The 18,944-nt window shown below is 46.9% G+C and overlaps 1 protein-coding gene across 2 annotated transcripts in view; it reads left to right on the forward strand.

The window, feature by feature from the left end:
• Positions 1-3,125: 3,125 nt before the first annotated feature.
• The window catches only part of LOC123362904 (tetraspanin-15-like), a 321,860-nt gene continuing 306,041 nt past the window's right edge, over positions 3,126-18,944 (forward strand). The window contains exons 1-2 of one of the 2 annotated variants that reach the window (XM_045003460.1): positions 3,126-3,203; positions 5,749-5,820. In XM_045003460.1, the coding sequence (XP_044859395.1) occupies positions 5,800-5,820 (21 nt within the window). In that variant the 5' untranslated portion in view covers positions 3,126-3,203; positions 5,749-5,799. Of the gene's footprint in view, positions 3,204-3,942; positions 4,417-5,748; positions 5,821-18,944 lie in introns of those variants that run through there. The other variant, XM_045003459.1, reaches the window with a different exon arrangement.

Genomic DNA, 18,944 nt, shown 5'->3' on the forward strand with positions numbered 1-18,944 from the left:
TTTGACCCACCATTCCACAGGGACCTGGTAAAGGAAGTTATTAGGCTTTTGGCAGTGTGTGTTATGCATTCCAGAGTAGATGGGTTGTTGTGGTCAGAATTAATTATGTTTCTGAGGTCAGAAGTTTTATGTGGGACAGAGAACAACATGGAGGTCACGAACGCATGGACCACTGTGATTCAATCTAAAATCAATCAGGGAGTACAGCCAGTGGAAACAGGAGTAGTTTATTGCAGTGGATACTTGCATATCCAGTAGTGGGGAAGACTCAATTATAGTCTATTACCAAGCCCCAGAGAATTCAAATCTCTAATATGCATGTAAGAGAGGCAATTTCATAAGAGATTTGTTTTGGGGTGATACCTGAAGGATGCATTAATATATCTCCTTTATTCAGAATAAAATGAAAGAAATCTGTTAACACACAAAGCTTGGACACTTTTAATGCTTCCATGTATTAATCAGCAAATGTTCTGGCACAACTGCCCACAGCAAAGTAATATTTTCTGTGACACTTGAGCCTCATTTATTAGACTCCAGGAATCCTGCAAGCATCTTGCAGCTGACATGACTCTTTCAGTCATTTCTTTTCCAGTTACTATATCTAAAGGGCACTCATTGCTCATCTCATCTGTGACCTAAAAGAGGCACAAGGGATCAAATATTGATCTTTCTGCCTGAATGTCTCATGAGCTTTATTTTTGTAACAGAAAAACAGAAGTGTAGTTTACTTGTGAAACTAAAGTGGTCTTTAAGCCATTCACTTCACCTCTGACAAACCTATTGAGCTATGTGTTTCATCCTACAACCCTTAGCTTTTTCCATAATAATCTTCTCTTTTAATTTTCTCTGTAGGCTCTTCCTTCACTTTATATTTTCTCAGTCCTGTTTGCTTTATCCATGTTTTCAAGCTGGCCAGCCTCTTAATTCATCCACTGTCCACATCCCACTGTTTGATTTACTAACTAACCTATTTGGGTTTCTGTGATCTAATGGCCCTCTCTAACAATCCCACATTTTTAATCTAATTACCTTTGGCAAATTCTATTTTAAGACTGAATTTCACCTTGTTTATGCTAAAAGAACGCTATTGGATTTTTAATAACTTCAATTATTTTCATCCCATTGATTACAGTAATCTGAGGAGCTTGGAAAAGCTGAGTAACTTTTTAAATTTGCCATTTTAATGGAGCCCCGGGTAAATTTGGGGAGGGAAATTCACTTCCAGTGCCACTCCACGCTAACTGTGTACTACTGATGTGGTGCCATGCTAGCTGTTGGCATCTCCTGATCCAGGTACGGCTGGACTTGCTCCCTCTGTGCTTTGGAAACTGGTGGCCATTCAAAGCTGTTGCTGGGAAATGAGTTAGCCCTGCTCCCAGCTGGAGCTTGCCAAAAGTTCTAGCTGTGGTAGTAGAGCTTGGCTAGTGGTTCCACTTCTCATACTTGCTAACTTTACAGATTAAAATTTTAAACTAATTTGCTGGCAGTAGCAAGATATTTCTTCACCGCTCTCCTCCCTCATTCTTGGCTTGGAAAACTCTGCCACTGAGGCCTTTATCCCTCTGGGTCTGTCCATGCTGCACTACCATTGTATGCAGCCCATACAATGGTAGTATAGCCTGGAATCACTGAAGGAAGAATAAAAATGTCCTATTTGTGAGGCATTGTTTTCAGACTCCATGAAGGACTTATGCTTTATGGGATGGAGCTCTGAGTCCGAGCAGCATTCTGGGCACTCACCATTCCCCAGAGCTGTGACTCTGACAAAAACCAGGGCAAGAGCCTCTTGTAGTCAAATGTTCATAGTGTTCCCTTGGTCAAGAAACTGGCTGCCGTCTCCATTCTCCTTAATCCAAGGACAGGATCAAGCAATGCATTCCAGTCATCTGCTTTTTGAACTTGTATCTATTGAAGATAAATCAGAAGTTGACATTTCTCAAGGAAGATGGTTTTGCAAGATCTGCCATGGTGCCTGATAAGAGCAAAGAAAAGGAAACAGATGTTTTTTTAAACCAAGAGACAAAAATCAAATGTCAGATGCGAAAGAATTCCTTCTCTAGTTCCAGTACAGTCAACCTGTGGAACTCTTTGCCAAAGGATGTTGTGAAGCCCAAGACTATAGCAGGGTTCAAAAAAACTAGATGAATACATGGTAGATAGGTGCATTAATGGCTATTAGCCAGGATGGGCACAAATGGTGTCCCTAGCCTCTGTTTGCCAGAAGTTGGGAATAGGCAACAGGGGATGGATCATTTGATGATTACCAGTTCTGTTCAGTCCCTTTGAAGCACCTGGCATTGGCCACTGTCGGAAGACCAGATACTGGGCTAGAAGGACCTTTGGTCTGACTCAGTATGGCCGTTCTTATGTTCAGCTCTTCCGCTGTGGATGGGGAAATATCTGGATCTGGCAAAGATGAGGACTCAGAAAATCAAGACTTTTTTTTCTTCCTGACAAATTTGATACTGTGTAGAGGGGAAAAATGGCAGCTAGCAGTCATGAAAGGCAAAAATCAAAACAGCCTTACTTTTCCACTAGCCCTCCAAGGGGGTGATAGGAGGGGAATGAGAACCTAGCTAAAGACAAATATTTAAGCAAACAGGCTTTAACATTCTATAAGATCCAGGAGCTCAAAATCTCAGTTCATCTGGCATAGGATAGGGTAATTCCCTCAAACTCTTCAGATAGCAAACTGGACAGAATCTTCAGCAACTCGGTGTCACTAGCCACAATATGAATGATTGGGGGTTCAGTGCTAGGTATTAAAAGGAAGATTGATTATTTCACAGGAAAACTCTGGCCCCACAGTCGTACAGATAAGTGAGAAACAACCCTCAAAGGGTAATGGCAAATATACCATCCTATGCTGCCTGAAGTAGCTTGGAGGGGTAGTTTATTGTACTTTCACCATGCCTGATGCCAGTAAACAGCAGATGAGTGAGCACTGGAGAAGACTGCCCGTCATGGTGGCTCTTCATCGTGTGGAAGAACAATGCACGTAGTTGAAAGCTGATGTTGAACATTAATTGGGCTAAGTATTGCTATAGCTTTGGAAGAACTCTTCTAACAGGCTGTAGTTGAGAGCAGGCCCAACTGCTGTTGCTTGGCAACAGCAAGGCCTGCAGAGTCTGAAGAAAAGGGGAGCAAGCTGTTTGTGTCCATACTGGGGTGATGTCCTTGCTTAAAAATGAAACAATTGGGTAGGACATTTTCTATTCCAACAGGACCATGACAAGTGGTAAATGTGGTGAAGTATGAAAGAATGTTTTTTCATTAGAAAATGCAGGAAGAGGAAAGGGCTAGAGAGAGACAGAACTGGTTTGATACTGACTCACAGGAAAGTGCAGTCCACTGACTCACCAGCACCATCTCCCCCAGTCACTTGGATTTTCCTTGAAAATCTTCCTTTTTTTTTTTTTTTTTTGCCATGAATCTTCCTCTAACCGCTTTTCCCTTCATTTCCTTCAAAATGTTGGTCTTCCTTGTTAAATGGAAATAGTCTATAGCCACCCAGAAATAGCTGCCAAAAGTGATCAAAATGAGTTGCAGCTACCTGTAAGACAGATTGTCCTGTTCCTAATGATATAACCAAATTAAATGGAGCACAATTAAATTGAAGGATTGCTCCAAGCAATTTAAGCCAAATTATGCCTTGTTGCTGTTTTTTAACTTACTGCTTTGGGCACCATCTCAGATGTTGCTAAGCTAATGCCCAGCTATGACATGCTTTGTCCCTGGGTGATTAAAAGCACATTAGCATATTGGTCTTGTCCCAACACATTGTTGTGGTGATGCTTCAGCAGAAGCAGCAGCAGGCAAACTGTCTGTTTATGGAATTGTTTGAAAGCCATGGTGGCTTCTACTGGATTTCTCTGTTGGGGTGGAGCAGTTGCTGCAGAGTGACTGATGGGAATAAGAATTTCGGCCATCACATCAGTTACTCCCATTCATTTTGTGGCCCCCAGTCATTATTGTTCCACCCCCTGCCTCTGAATTTGGGTGCAACAGCGATCCTCTGTGTGTGGATCTTCTCCTGACATTAGAAAGGGGAGGGGAACAGCCACCGCTGACCTTGTTTTCCCTCCTCTTCTCCTTTCCAAGGTTTCTCTGTGCAGCCAGGCAGAGACTGGAAGGTCCAGGTGTAAGGCTGGGAAGAGACAAATCACTTCTCCAGTCCTTCAGAGATTTTCTGGCATAGACAGTACAGCCTATGAGAGTATGTTCAGCATAGGTGCGCACACACACCCCAGGGATCCTAGGAGACAATGTGACAGAAGTCCTTGAGAGCACAGCTCTGGAGGGAGTCTGGGAGTCAAGGAGAATGAAGGACAGCAACCTACCACAGGACTATTGCAGATAGTCCTGGTTTTTCCTGTATCCAAGGTGTGGAGGACTAATCACAATGTGGAAATGGTAGTTGATCACTGCACAGGGATCCGTACAGGTTTTCTTGCATGGGATCAGGAGGCAGAAATAAATCTAAGCAAATATTTGATACTCATTGGTGACAGCTGGTTCATGAGGGCTTCTCTAGGGGCAGTGGTTCCCAACAATGTGGGGGGTGGGAGGGTTGTTTGTTTTTTGTGACAGAGTTACTAGCACTCTGTTACTCCATGTCTCTGAGGTTGAGATGCAGTGGATTTGTCTCAGCTGTTTGCAAGAGTCATTTCCAGACCCTGAACTTACTGCATTATATGCCAATGTACTGCTTCCCACAGCACTTCTTGTCAAGATCTACTGACATGGCTACGTCCGCAGTGCTGTGGGAATCCGTGCAAAGGCTTCTGGGACACATCTGAGGAGTTAGTTATGAATGCTGAATGTGTAATCATGGTTTGAAAAAGCTGGGAATCTCAGCTTAAGTCTTTCCTAAGGGTGCGTGTTATGATTCTACGTTCAACATTTCGGATGCTATCACAGCAGGATAAGCTTAGCTGTTAATGCTTAATCCTTAATAAAAGCTCTTTCCTGCTAAAATTGACACTACTGTATTGTTGGACTTCTTCTTATTCCTAGAAAAAGCTTGCAGTTGGTACGGATTGTGTAAATATAACTTCTTTAATCCATGTGTTAGTCAAATATTTTTTTCTTAAAACAAACGGTTCCTATTGTGGAACTTGCAGTGGTAACGTGTGTAGTAATTTGTCACAAAAAATAATAGGCACATTTCACATCAACAGTGCCATTCCTGCCAGAGCAAACTCTGCAAGATCCTTGTGATTATGTTATCCATCTATTTGTATGTGTGTTTGTGGGGGGACTTGCTTAGAAAAGTCAATATGGAGACTTGAACAGCAGCAACAAAATGATTTTACGGTCTAAGAGCTCTTCTTTGAGTGGCTTCTGTGTGTATCTGCTTGTGGGATCAAGATGCCTGCACTGAGATCCTGGAATCTTTGAGGAGCAGTGTCCATTGGACACACTCATCCCTTCCCATTGTATTGATTCTGATGGTCTAAAAGGGGTTGTGGTCTTTACCTCCCATCAGTTCCTTCTAACTGCCAAAGGTACAGCGAGTTCAGACTGCATGCAATGTCCTCAACACTTTCCTCTTCTGTTTTTCTGCTCTCTAGAGGCAAATTTTGCTGATAGTCTTGCCAGTTCTGTGTGGTTAGATCTTGGGAGAAATACTGGTGTTCGTTGTGGCAAAGCTGGAGTTTTTTGTTTTGTTTTTTTCTTTTTTAAAAAAGCTGTGCATCTTGTCAGTGAAGATTATTTGTCTAACCTATATAATTCATTTCTTAGGTGCAGAGATGCTGCCTACAATATATACCAGTGAAAGAGAACAAACAGCATATGCTGCCCAGAATATTACAGGTCTGTTTTTGTTTACTTTACATAAATGCAAATGGTGCTATCCCAATGCCATAGACGCAAATGGTGCATTACAAAACAAACTGAACCTTCTTCCTTCTCCCTTCCCTCTTCAGTGTCTTTCTTGTCTGTCTTCTTCCCTCTCCTTTGCTCCTATTTACTTTCCCTCACCCAATCCCATAATGGTAATTGCAAAACAAAAAAGAGTAACATACCAGCACCCTAAAGACTTTGCCTATATGTTGTATGACATAACCTACTCCACCTTTGGATTGTCTTTTGTCTAATTACAGTGTAAGTACTCAAGGCAGTGATTTTTATGGTTTTTGCATGGCATCAATCCTGATTGGGGCCTCTGGTTTCTATAAAGGTATAAAAAATAAAAATGGGATTCCTGCCCAAAACTGCATACAATATATACAGTAAGCCAAAAAAAATGTAGATAACGAATGGAGGAGACGTGATGGGTGAAAGCGAAGACAATGAGCATGGTGACTGGGAATATCTATATATAGATATATATAAATAATGCAAGTACTCAATTAGCATTTGGATGGGTGCAGTGAAGCTTCTTGCTATAAGTCCTGTGAATAGTGCCTCTGATTCCGCTTATGATTTTGGAACAACTGAAGTAGAAGCAGCTCTCCAAAAAGGACTGATTTTACATAAAAGCAAATGCATGGTGTCATGCCCCATCATGCAAGTGTTTGATCTAGGGAGACCTCTGGTTGAGCTGGAGTTGAAGATGCTAGTTCTTTACCTCAGTTCTTCAGCCCCTTTGCACCATCTTGGAATAGTGGTCAGAAACTCCCACCTGAGAATTTCCCTGATGTAGGGGAGCCTCCCTTTGCCTTTCCTCTGTAAAAAGAGCTTGCTAGGGATTGCAGGATTGCATCAGTTTAACCACCAAGTGCCACACCTGGTTGGTTTTGAGGCTGCTATAACCTTCAAGTTTTAATTGCAAAATCTTAATGTATTAATTCAAGGCTCCTTGTGACCTTGACTGCAGCCCTTTCAAAGCATGCTTTTTGAAATGGTGAACTTAGAAGAAGAAAGATACGGTCTCACATGATCTTATCGGTAAACTAGTCATATACAACTTAGATGGGGCTACTATATGGTGGGTGCATAACTGGCTGGATAACCATACTCAGAGTAGTTATTAATGGTTCCCAATCTTGCTGGAAAGATGTAACAAGTGGGGTTCCGCAGGGGTCTGTTTTGGGACCAGCTCTGTTCAATATCTTCATCAAGGACTTAGATATTGGCATAGAAAGTATGCTTATTAAGTTTGCAGATGATACCAATCTGGGAGGGATTGCAACAGCTTTGGAGGATAGGGTCATAATTCAAAATGATCTGGACAAATTGGAGAAATGGTCTGAGGTAAACAGGATGAAGTTTAACAAAGACAAATGCAAAGTGCTCCACTTAGGAAGGAACAATCGGTTTCACACATACAGAATGGGAAAAGACTGTCTAGGAAGGAGTACGGCAGAAAGGGATCGAGCAGTTATAGTGGACCACAAGCTAAATATGAGTCAACAGTGTGATGTTGCAAAAAAAGCAAACATGATTCTGGGATGCATTAACAAGTGTGTTATGAGCAAGACATGAGAAGTCATGCTTCCGCTCTACTCTGCGCTGGTTAGGCCTCAACTGGAGTATTGTGTCCAGTTCTGGGCACCGCATTTCAAAAAAGATGTGAAGAAATTGGAGAGGGTCCAGAGAAGAGCAACAAGAATGATTAAAGGTCTAGAGAACATGACCTATGAAGGAAGGATGAAAGAATTGGGTTTGTTTAGTTTGGAAAAGAGACTGAGAGGACATGATAGCAGTTTTCAGGTATCTAAAAGGGTGTTATGAGGAGGGAGAAAACTTGTTCACCTTAGCCTCTAAGGATAGAACAAGAAGCAATGGGCTTAAACTGCAGCAAGGGAGGTTTAGGTTGGACATTAGGGAAAAAGTTCCTAACTGTCAGGGTGGTTAAACACTGGAATAAACTGCCTAGTGAGGTTGTGGAATCTCCATCTCTGGAGATATTTAAGAGTAGGTTAGATAAATGTCTCTCCAGGATGGTCGAGACAGTATTTGGTCCTGCCATGAGTGCAGGGGATTGGACTCGATGACCTCCTGAGGTCCCTTCCAGTCCTAGAGTCTATGAATCTATAAGAAGTAGGCCTTTCATAGTGTTGTCCCCTAATTTGGAAAATGTTTGTTTTCAACTGACCTCATAACCTAGACTGTCCTTACATTTTCTTCAAGATTTCAGATTTTTTTCTCTAGTTTTTTACTGCAGTCTTTCGCCAGAACAGGCTTTGTCATAATGCAAATTAAGATGGTCTTGTAAAAACAATCAATCCTCCTAATCATGAGGAGTTGATTAGTTTCCCAAACTCCTTATAGAAAAATGGCTTGCATAAATTCTTGAAATTATTTCCAAGAGTTCAAAAGACAAAGAAAAGTACCAAGGAAAAAATTATAGTCTGAGTGTCTACTGGCTAAAGCAAGAGTCAGAGTCAAATTTCTTGCATTCTGTTCTTTGCTTTGCAACTGACTATCACTTAACCCATCTATTCCTTGATTCATCCATCTGAAAAATGTTTTGAGATCTCTGGATAAAATATTGAATACTAAACTGCTATTAGTTAATAGTTATTAATTATGTGTATAATTAACTACATTGTGTGCACACACACACACACACACACACACACACAGAGCATTGCTAATCATATTCAAGACTGGATCTGTTCATAAAGCTGGTCCTTAACAGACAGACTAGTTACCCTAGTAATTTGATCAAATACTTTTATTGACTCATTGGTAAAACACAGTAGGTATTTACTTCAGATTCTATTGCTTATCATTTTGCTGAGGATCTGCACCACACTGTGCTGTTCTGGAACTGAATTTGTTGGTATATGATGCCTTTCATGCTCAAGGTATCCCAGAGCAATGAGACACATACGAATGCTGTAATGACTGTATTGCCAAAGACATGAGCTTTGTGCATTTAGTGAAAGAATGTTCTACTTTATATACTCCAGGCTAGTTTTAAATGGCCCAAACAATGTGTCAGTAGTAATTGCAGTAATTGGTCCTTTGTTTCTCTGACTTCCATCTAAGCACTGACAAAACCCAGATTTCTTGGATTGTATAATCCAGGGATGGGCAAACTTTTCGGCCCGAGGGCCACATTTGGGTGGGGAAATTGCATTCAGGGCCAAGCCAGGGGGGGTTGGGGTGCAGGAGGGAGTGCAGTGTGTGGGAGGCGGTGCAGTGTGCAGGAAGAGGCTTAGGGCAAAGGGGTTGGGGCAGAGGAGGGGTGTATGGGGGGGCTTAGGGAAGGGAGCTGGGGTGCAGGAGGTATGCAGGAAGAGGCTTAGGGCAGGGAGTTAGGGTGCAGGAGGGGTTCAGGCTCTGACCCAGCGCTACTGACCTGGAGCGGCACTGGGGTGACAACAGCGCGCACTGGGGCCAAAGCAGGCTCCCTGCCTGCCCTGGGCCCACACTGCTCCCGGAAGAAGTCGGCACCATGACCCTGCGGCCCCTGGGAGGTGGGGGATGCAGAGGGCTCTGCATGCTGCTCTTGTCTGTGGATACCTCCCCCGAAGCTCCCACTGGCCACAGTTCCCCATTCCCAGCCAATGGGAGCTGTGGGGGGTGGTGCCTGGAGGCAAGGGCAGCACACAGAGCCTTCTGCCCCTCTCCTCTTCCCCACCCCTGACCTCTCACCAGGGGCCACAAGGACATGGTGCTGACCACTTCCGGGAGCGGTGCAGGGCCCACAGCACCACGGGGGCAATCCTGTGGGCCGGATCCAAAGCCCTGAAGGGCTGGATCCAGCCCACGGGCTGTAGCTTGCCCACCCCTGGTATAATCTGGTAGGCTTGCCTCTCAGGGTGTTCTGGCTCTACTCTGTAAATTCTAAATTTTAAGTTACTGTTATTAAGACACAAGATTTACAAAGAGGTTTACATCATTCTTGAAACTTTTTATTCTGCAAAGAGAAGACTGTAATGCAAATACAAAGGTCACCTATAAATATCTTTAAAGAAGTATAAATGATGTAAGGGGACTACTGAATTCCAGAAGCTGATTAGTCGAAGCACTGACCCGAAGCTAATTATTCTCTAGTTCAGGTTCTTAGCAGTTAAAACAGTTGAACGTTTCAATAGATTACAATGGGAAGTGGCTGAAGCTCTTCTCTGGAGGTAATCAAGAGCAAATCCAATTAATGAACAAGGGAAAAGCCTGCAGAAAGTCACACTGGGTGAATCAAGTGGCCTTTCATGGCTGCTCACATTTTTAACTTCATGAATTATTTTCATGTTTGAAAACTAAATCATAGCTGTGTTTTGCAAATGAAGCTGGTGAGCTAAATATGCTTCTGTCACTTAACCTTGAGCAGTAACTACAAATACAAACTGTTTGTCTCAATCTTGTTTTGAGACTAGGTTGACAGCTCTCATTTTTGTTTGTGTGTGAATGCATAGGAAAGTGTGAATTTACCCACCCTGGAGAGTGCTGAATAAATATCTGAGATGGAAATGAAAGTTACAATTGCCTGGAAAGGAGATGGGCAGGAGAAAAAAACCCATGTTAATAAGATGAAAGACAGATACAGAAATGTTGCAAAATTAAAGCAAGCCAAAAATGATTAGAGCACTTTTTTCCTTTGCACTTAAACAATCCTGTCTGTACTTCTGGAGTGCTTACTGTGGGTACAGTACGTTCTCTTGAATTCCTAGTCAAGCAACCTGGAAGACCAGAGACCACAATGGGTTTGAGAAAATGAGTTGAATTATAGCCCTGTGTTAATGGATTTGGTTAAAATAAAATTAAGACTTCACTCTGACCTTGAATAAAAGTTTGATTGGAGGAAGATGGAAGTAGGAACAAGCCAACCTGAAATAGCTTTAGGGATCTAAAAGTAAAACACTTTAGCATCCTATGTGTGCTGCATTAAAAGCCCAGTGCTAATGGTCTCACCCATAAGATTTGTTTCTGGATAATTGTGCGTCATGGTTATTCCTAGTCTGATGCTTTTCTAATTAAAATATTTATATCACTTTTAGCAGTGATATGGTTGTAGTATTTGTTTGTCTCTCTCAGCAAGGGTAAAAGCCTGACTTCACTCATGTTAATGAGTTTTGCCATTGTTTTCAATGGGACCAGGATATCAACCCAAGTCTTGTTTAAGTAATTTACACAAGAATTCAGGAGGTTGACAATCTGATTTTGATCTGATTGTTGAACACAGCATTTGGCAGCAAGCCATCAAAATAACACCCTCGTTCAAATTAATTTTTCATCAACTTGCTCTCAAATTAATGTTTTTGCCTTGAAACATCCAAGCTGTTCTTGATAACTTCCCTGCTGGAAATTGCAAAAGGTTTGAGCTACAGATAGCCAAATATTTTGCTTTCCCAAAACAGTGGTCTCTGAGTTTCATTGCATGATTCAGTTCCCTGAACTGCAGTCTGCTTCTTGAGCTAAAACCACAGAACTTTCATTCACTTATTACATGGCAATATTGAATATATTGCATGGCATGGTAACTTTTCCTAAAATATTTCATGACATTTTTCTTTTAAAACAAATGGTGTTTGGTTAAATGTATTGGCTAGATAAGCATGGAGACATTAATCCACTTCCTTCAGAGCATAACTAAATAACCTATTTATTAAAATAGGCCCAGCACATTGGTACAATGCCCCACCAATGATGCATAGGTTCTGAAACTAGGGGTGCTGGGGGTGCAGCAGCACCCCTGGCTTGAAGTGGTTTCATCATATATATGATTTACAGTTTGGTTCAATGGCTCTCAATACCCCCACTATACAAATTGTTCCAGCACCACTGCCCTGATGTAAAGGAACAGTTTCCAGAGGGACATTCACTGTACTTGGTCTGTTAAATCCGTTATACCTCTAGTGAGGCTACCACCAAAGCTGCCAATTGGAGAGGTTGCTTTTGAAATGTAGATACTTGACAACCAGGCTAAGACCTCTAAGCTCACTTCACATAGGATACCAAAGAGCTATCAGATGATACAACTTTCACTTACTATTGACTTGGGCTGGATTAAAACCCACAGATTTAGAGCCAGAAGGCTTTGCAAACCTATTATCCATCCCATGAGTCATCTTGTGTCTGTGTTGGTTTTATTTCTGGTGTACATCGTCCTTGGAAATATTTACAATGCCAACCACAGAGGAATGATCAATTCCCATAGTGTCTTACATAGACCATTTGGTGAGACACCTCTGAAATAACACAGCTAAAGTGATTGATTGGGAGGGGGGAGCTAAAGCTACAAATTCTCACAATCTGTGCGGTCACATTTCTTCAGTCTCAAGATTAAAATAATTTACTAATCGCTAATGACTTCTGCCGCTGACAATTTGCAGCGTTTGCTCCATTTCAGCCAATAGGGTGACCAGACAGCAAATGTGAAAAATCAGGATGGGGGTGGGGGTAATAAGAGCCTATATAAGAGATACCCCAAAATCGGGACTGTCCCTATAAAATCAGGACATCTGGTCACCCTACAGCCAGAAGGGTCTGATCATTCTTCGGATAGTTTCCTATGTGGTGGTTGGATTCCCTTGCAGTTTTTCCCCAATTCCTATTTAAAACAGAAAATAGGTTTTTATACCAGTATTTCTCAACCTTTTCAGGCTGGCGACCCTTTATACGAAATAAAAACTTTTCACAAGCCCTTTATATTTGCAATAAAAGTCAAGTCTAACAGAGCCAATATAACTCATGTTTTGAAGGGCTAATAGAAAGGACTTTGAAAAGAGGGTGTGCAGCAAACTTTACTTTAGATTGTCAGAAAATTTTCAGTGCCTTGCAACCCTAGTGATTACCTTTTGTCCGTCCCCTCCCGGGGTTGTGACCCCCCCGGGTGAGAAACACTGTTTTTGATACAAGTAGCTCATCTGGACTTGGCAACGTTGTTATTAATTATATATTCTTCTTCGAGTGATTGCTCCTATGCATTCCAGTTAGGTGTGCGCGCCGCGCATGCACGGCTCTTCGGAAGACTTTTACCCTAGCAACACTCGGTTGGTCGGCTGGGCGCCCCCTGGAGTGGCGCCGCTATAGCGCAGGATATATACCCCTGCCGACCCATCCGCTCCTCAGTTCCTTCTTTCCGCCCGTGACGGCCGTTAGAACAGTGGAGCGCAGCTTAGCTGACCTCCACCTCCCTAGCTACTCGTAGTTTCTCTCGTTTAGTGTATAGTTTATAGTTGTAGTTAACTTTATTTGTTTGTAGTATAGGATTTATTTTCAGGGGTTCGGGGTTTATCCCCTTCCCCTCACCCGGTGCCGGGTCCGATGCCCGGTCCACAGGGTTTACAATGCTCGGCCGGCCACAAGCCGTTGCCGACAAGAGATCCTCTCCTAAGTGCCTCGAGGATTCTCAACTGACAGATAAGTGCCGCATTCGCGGGGCCTTTGATCCTAGAACAAAAGGGAGCGGGACTTTCGTCTCAAACAGCTCCTGAGGGAGGCAGCTCTTGCTCCTCCGCTCTCGGCGCCGAGCGCTGGTTAGTCTTCAAGGAGCGCTCCCTCGGCACCGGTTCCCGGGTGCCGCCAAGGCCTCCCGGCACTGGCCCTCGCTGACTCCGACGTCCACTCGGCATGGTTCCCTCTCCTGGAGGATGAAGAGGCACAATATACTTGCTGCGTCCGAGCCGCCCGCTCCGCAGCCGAGCGCTATGCTCAGTCGGATCGCCCGGCACCGATGTCTGCCGCGGCACCGACAATATCCGCACCATTAACTCCGGCCAGGCAAGAGCCGTCGAGTCCGGTGCCGGAAAGCTCCCCGGTACAGACCGTGGTCAAGCTCGCTATGACGCTGCGTCCGAGCCGCCTGCTCCGCAGCCGAGCGCTATGCTCAGTCGGATCGCCCGGCACCGACGTCTGCCGCGGCACCGACAGTATCCACACCGTTAACTCCGGCCAGGCAAGAGCTGTTGAGTCCGGTGCTGGAAAGCTCCCCGGTACGAACCGTGGTCGAGCTCACTTTTCAGCGGCGTCCGAGCGGCCCGCTCCGCAGCCCGAGCGCTCTACTACGTCGGGCTGCCCGGCACCGGTGACTGCTACGGCACCGACAGTATCAGCACCGTAGACTACGGCCTCGCAAGAGCCGTCGAGTCCAACACCTGAATGCTCCCCGGTGCGAGCTGTGGTCGAGCTCACTATTCCTTCCACGCTGGGAACATTTCCACAGCGAGGGAGTTGATGGCAAGGGCAGAGCCTGCGCTGCTTAACCCCCGACATCGCCGGTGCGGGTTATATGGTCTTTTGGCGAGCCTGTCTTGCTCACGCCACCCTGCGTCGGCACCGCAGGGCGGCACCGTCCCGATCGCGGTTCCGCAGACGTTCTCGGTCCCATCACCGATCGAGGTCCCGACGCCGCTCGTGGTCTCGGCACCGTTCTCCATTGCGGTACCTGTAGTACTCGCGGCACCGTTCGCTGGCCCAGTACATTCGGCACCGATCCCGCTTCCGGCACCGCCCCAGGCACCGAGACTCCTGTACCCACTCCTGAACGTCAAGCCTCGCGCTCTAGGTCGACCGCCCAGCACAGCTCCGGTGGCAGGTCTCGTTTTCGGTACCGGTATGTCTCCCGGTACCGATCCCCGGTGCTGAGTCGAGCGACGTCAGTTAGAGAAGGAGACTCTACCGAAGGCTCTTCAGCTCCTTCAGGGCCACCCAGTCACGCATCGGTGTTGCCACGTGCGGACACTTCATATGCGCAGTACTCTCTTTTCCGATGTGCCCTCCAGAGTCTTCCAGGAGACCTATCAGAGGTCCTTCTAGTCACCATGGGCGTACTGCCAAGCCAGAGGCATACTGGTGCTCCCATCTCGCTCCGTTCCGTCGGAGCTCTGGGTGCCAGAGGCGGCAATTAGCTGTCCCCCTGCGACCAGTACGGAGCAAGCCCCGGTTCAGCCACCAGGTCCCCAGATCCCACCAGATCAGGAGGTCGTCCAGGAGTGCGAGTCCACACAGGACCCGCTTGTCCCTGGCCTTTCTTCTTCCTCCTCCCCAGCTGAGGCGGGGGGCAGGAACATACTCCTCGGGCCCTCCTCAGATCGGAATGCAAGTGCATAGCATCATCCAGGGGGTACGAGTACCTAGGTACATCTAACCCCCCCCCCCCCCGCTCCCTTGTCGTCCAGTCCCTCAATGGGATGGAACGCCATGGCCAGCAGGCACCAGCTCCTAAATCCTAAGGGGCTAGGCGACTGGTCTTACAGGGCCGTGCGATGTACTCGGCGGGGGCCCTGCCACTTTGTGTAGCAAACTAGCAAGCCCTGCTTAGCCGCTACTACGGGTGGCGGTGGGCGACTTTACAGAGTCGGTTCTTCAGAACTCACGTCAAGAGTTCGATGCCCTCCTGGATCGAAGGAAGAAGCTGGATAGAGCTTCCCTCCAGGCCTAGTTGGATGCTGCTGACTTCGCTGCCACGACCCTGGCCTCGGGTGTGGCCACGAGGCGCATTTCCTGGCTCTGGTTATCGAGCCTTCCCTCGCAGCCGCTGTCCACTATACAGGACTTGCCCTGCACTGGCAAAGGCCTGTTCTCTGAGAAAGCTGGCCCTAAGCTGCAAAGCCTGAAGGGCAGCAGGGTCACTTTCCGCTCTCTATTAGCATGCACACGCCGGTGCTTAGCGCCGACCTTTCCGTCCCCAGCCTCACCGCTCTTACCCTGCGCCTAGACAAAGACAAGACTTTGCCAGCAGGCGTCACTTATGCGGTCGTGGGCGTCAATCAGGCCCTCAAGGTTAAGGTCCTTCTAACCATCCTCGTCCCTCTTAGGGACCCCTCTCATGAGCGATTCCTCTTGCAACAGGTGCGGACGCTCCTCTTCATCGGAGCTATATAAGAGGTGCCTAGGGACGAAACCTAATCCTCTAGGCGAAGGGAGGTCTCAGACATATCCTAGACCTGCGGGTCCTCAACAAGTTCACGCCGCGGATAGGTTCCACATGGTTCCCAGGGGGACCGTCATCCCACCCTTGGATCCCGGAGACTGTATGCCGCCCTCGATATGACGGGCGCGTATTTTCATGTCCCCATTTCTCTTCCACATTGGCTCGTTCGAGGGACCTCCGAGCCCAAGTACCAGTCCTGTGGGCATCGACACGGACCTATTCCGGTGTCTAGGCCTGATCATCAATGGTAAAATCCACTCTGGTTCCCGCACAGGGAATAGAATTCATTGGAGCCACCCTGGACTCCAATCTCACCAGAGCCTGCTTACCTCAGCCTTGGTTTCATGCGGTGGTAACAATTGTACAAGGTCTACGGACCTTCCCGACAACTTTGGCTCGCCCAGGCCTAGGTTTCCTGAGTCACATGGCTGTCTGCGCGTTTGTTTCCAAACATGCCAGGCTTCGCCTCTGTCTACTCCAATCGTGGCTCACCTTGGTGTACCACCCGGGCAGAGATACCACCCTGGTCGTCTCGTTCCCCCTGAGCATCCTAGGCTCCCTCGACCGAGAGTCAGTGCCCTCCCTGGTGTATCCAGGGATGCTGTTCCATTCACCCCTCGGGGTCCTTCATGACGGACACCCCATCTCTCGGCTGCGTGCTCACCTGGGTCAGCTTCACACTCACGGCCTTTGGTCGGCCTAAGAGCTGGCCTTACGCATCAGTGTCCGAGAGCTGGGAGCAGTCTGCCTTGTATGCCAGGCTTTTCAGCTGGCGGATCGCCTCAGCAGATCCTTCCGGTCTCAAGTGGTCGTTCCCTCCGGACGGTATCCATTCCGTTTTTCGGAAGTGGGTCTTTCCCCGCATAGCCCTCTTCGCTCCCGCGAGAGCGAAAACAGAGAGAAGTCCTCCTCATTCCAAGACCTCTCCCGGGCTCAGTCTTGGAGAGGTTTCTGATGCCGTGGATGAGCCATCGGCTGTCCAATTTCCACCGTTCCCGCTGGCTTGCAGGGCCCTGCTAAAACTCCGCAGGGGCAGACCGCACCTGATCATGATCGCTCCAGCGTATCCCAGGCAACAGTGGTACACCAGGTCGCTACCCCTGTCGGTAGCCAACCCTATTTCCCTACCTCTTGGCCCAGACCCCATTTCGCGGGATCGCAGCAAGCTTCACCACCCAGACTGGTAATCCCTGCACCTCACAGCAGGGCTGCTGTGTGGCTAAACCGATCCGAATTACATTGTTCTGCCTCGGCTCTACAGGATTCTCCTGGCTGATAGGAGATCCTCCACTCGGTTAACGTATCTGGCAGAGTGGAAGCGTTTCTCCTGCTGCTACGAAACGCACAATGTTTCTCCCGCCGAGGTCCCGATCCAGTCCGTCTTGGACTACCTCTGGTCTCAAACAGCAGCATATGGCGCGGCCCTCATTAAGGGCACTCTTGGCAGCCATCTCTCCCTTCCACCCAGCGGGGAGTGGCCGCTCCGTATTCTTACGCCTTGTGGTTTCTAGATTCCTCAAGGACTTGGAGCGTTATACCCCCCCCAGTTGGCCCCCGCCACAACCTGGGTCTTCAACCTGGTTCTCGCCAGTTTTATGATTGCCCATTCGGGACACTGACGACATGCTCGCTGGCATACCTGTCCTGGAAGACAGTCTTCTTTGTAGCCTTTCCATCGGCCAGACGAGTCTCCGAGCTTCAGGCGCTCGCGATGGACCCACGGTATACTGTGTCTCAAGGGCAAGTGCAGTTGTGACCGTGTCCGGCCTTCCTCCCTAAAGGTGGTGTCAGCCTCTCATATCATCCAGGATAGCTTCCTTCCGGTCTTCTTTCCGAAGCCACACTCATCGCAAGGAGAGCAACAATTGCCCTCCCTAGATGTCCATAGGGCGTCCGCAATCTATATCGAGCGGACAAAGCCCTTGCATAACGCCCCCGAATCTTCATCGTACTGGCATACCGGATGAGGGACATACCTGTCTCCTCCTAGAGGATTTCATCTTCGATGACTGGTGCATCTGCGCCTCCTGTGTTTAGCCCATGTTCCATGGAGCCACCTTACTGCACATTCCACCAGGGCTCAGGCTTCCCTGCTGCCTTCTTGGCCCACATACCCTTTCAGGGGATGTGTCGTGCAGCTAGTACACACCTTTGCCTCATTGGCCCAAGTGTCCAGAGATGATGCAGCCTTTGGCACAGAAGTTTGCATTCTGCAGCATCTAACTCCGACCCCACCGCCTACATAAGGCTTGGGAATCACCTAACTGGAATGCATAGGAGCAATCACTCGAAGAAAAGACGGTTACTCACCGTGGTAACTGTTGTTCTTCGAGATGTGTTGCTCCTATCCATTCCAGACCCGCCCTCCTTCCCCACTGTCAGAGTAGCCGGCAAGAAGGAACTGAGGAGCGGATGGGTCGGCAGGGGTATATATCCTGCGCTATAGCGGCGCCACTCCAGGGGGCGCCCAGCCGACCCACCGAGTGTTGCTAGGGTAAAAGTCTTCCGAAGAGCCGTGCACGCGCGGCGCGCACACACCTAACTGGAATGGATAGGAGCAACACATCTCGAAGAACAACAGTTACCACGGTGAGTAACCATCTTTTTCTGGGTCTGAATGTCAGTTCATGTTAGGATTGTTGTTCCCATGCAATATCATGCTTGCTTTGGATCCCGTTTGTAGCGTAAATATCCTCCATTTGGCTTCCTTCACTGTCATGCATGCTACACAGAGTTCTTTCAACCCATCTGAGTGTTGCTTTTGTGCAATCTTAAGTCTGGTATCTTTCATGCCTTTAATTTATTGTTTAGGAAGCCAATTTTACAAACTCAGTAGAGGTTAAATGGCTTGCCCTGCAAGACGATAGCAGAGATGGGAACAGAACCCAAGAGTCTGGACACCTGTTTCTAGCTCTAACTGCTAGATACCCATGAACAGGTTGGCGACTCCCTTGTTAAGGCTGAGATTTTCACTGAAGTCAGGACTAAAATTGCGGTTTCACACAGTGAATTAAGATTCCAAATTTCACTCAGTTCTTCAGAATACAATTAACTTGCTAGGTTTTTAAAACTGTGTTGGCTGCATTCCAGTCCCTTTATGTTGTTCCAACAGCCTATGGGGGTGGGGAAAGCAGCTGGATTTCTCACAATAGAGGGTGGGATTCTCAGT

Source organism: Mauremys mutica, chromosome 2 (assembly GCF_020497125.1).
Source record: "Mauremys mutica isolate MM-2020 ecotype Southern chromosome 2, ASM2049712v1, whole genome shotgun sequence".
Taxonomy (NCBI): Eukaryota; Metazoa; Chordata; order Testudines; family Geoemydidae; genus Mauremys; species Mauremys mutica.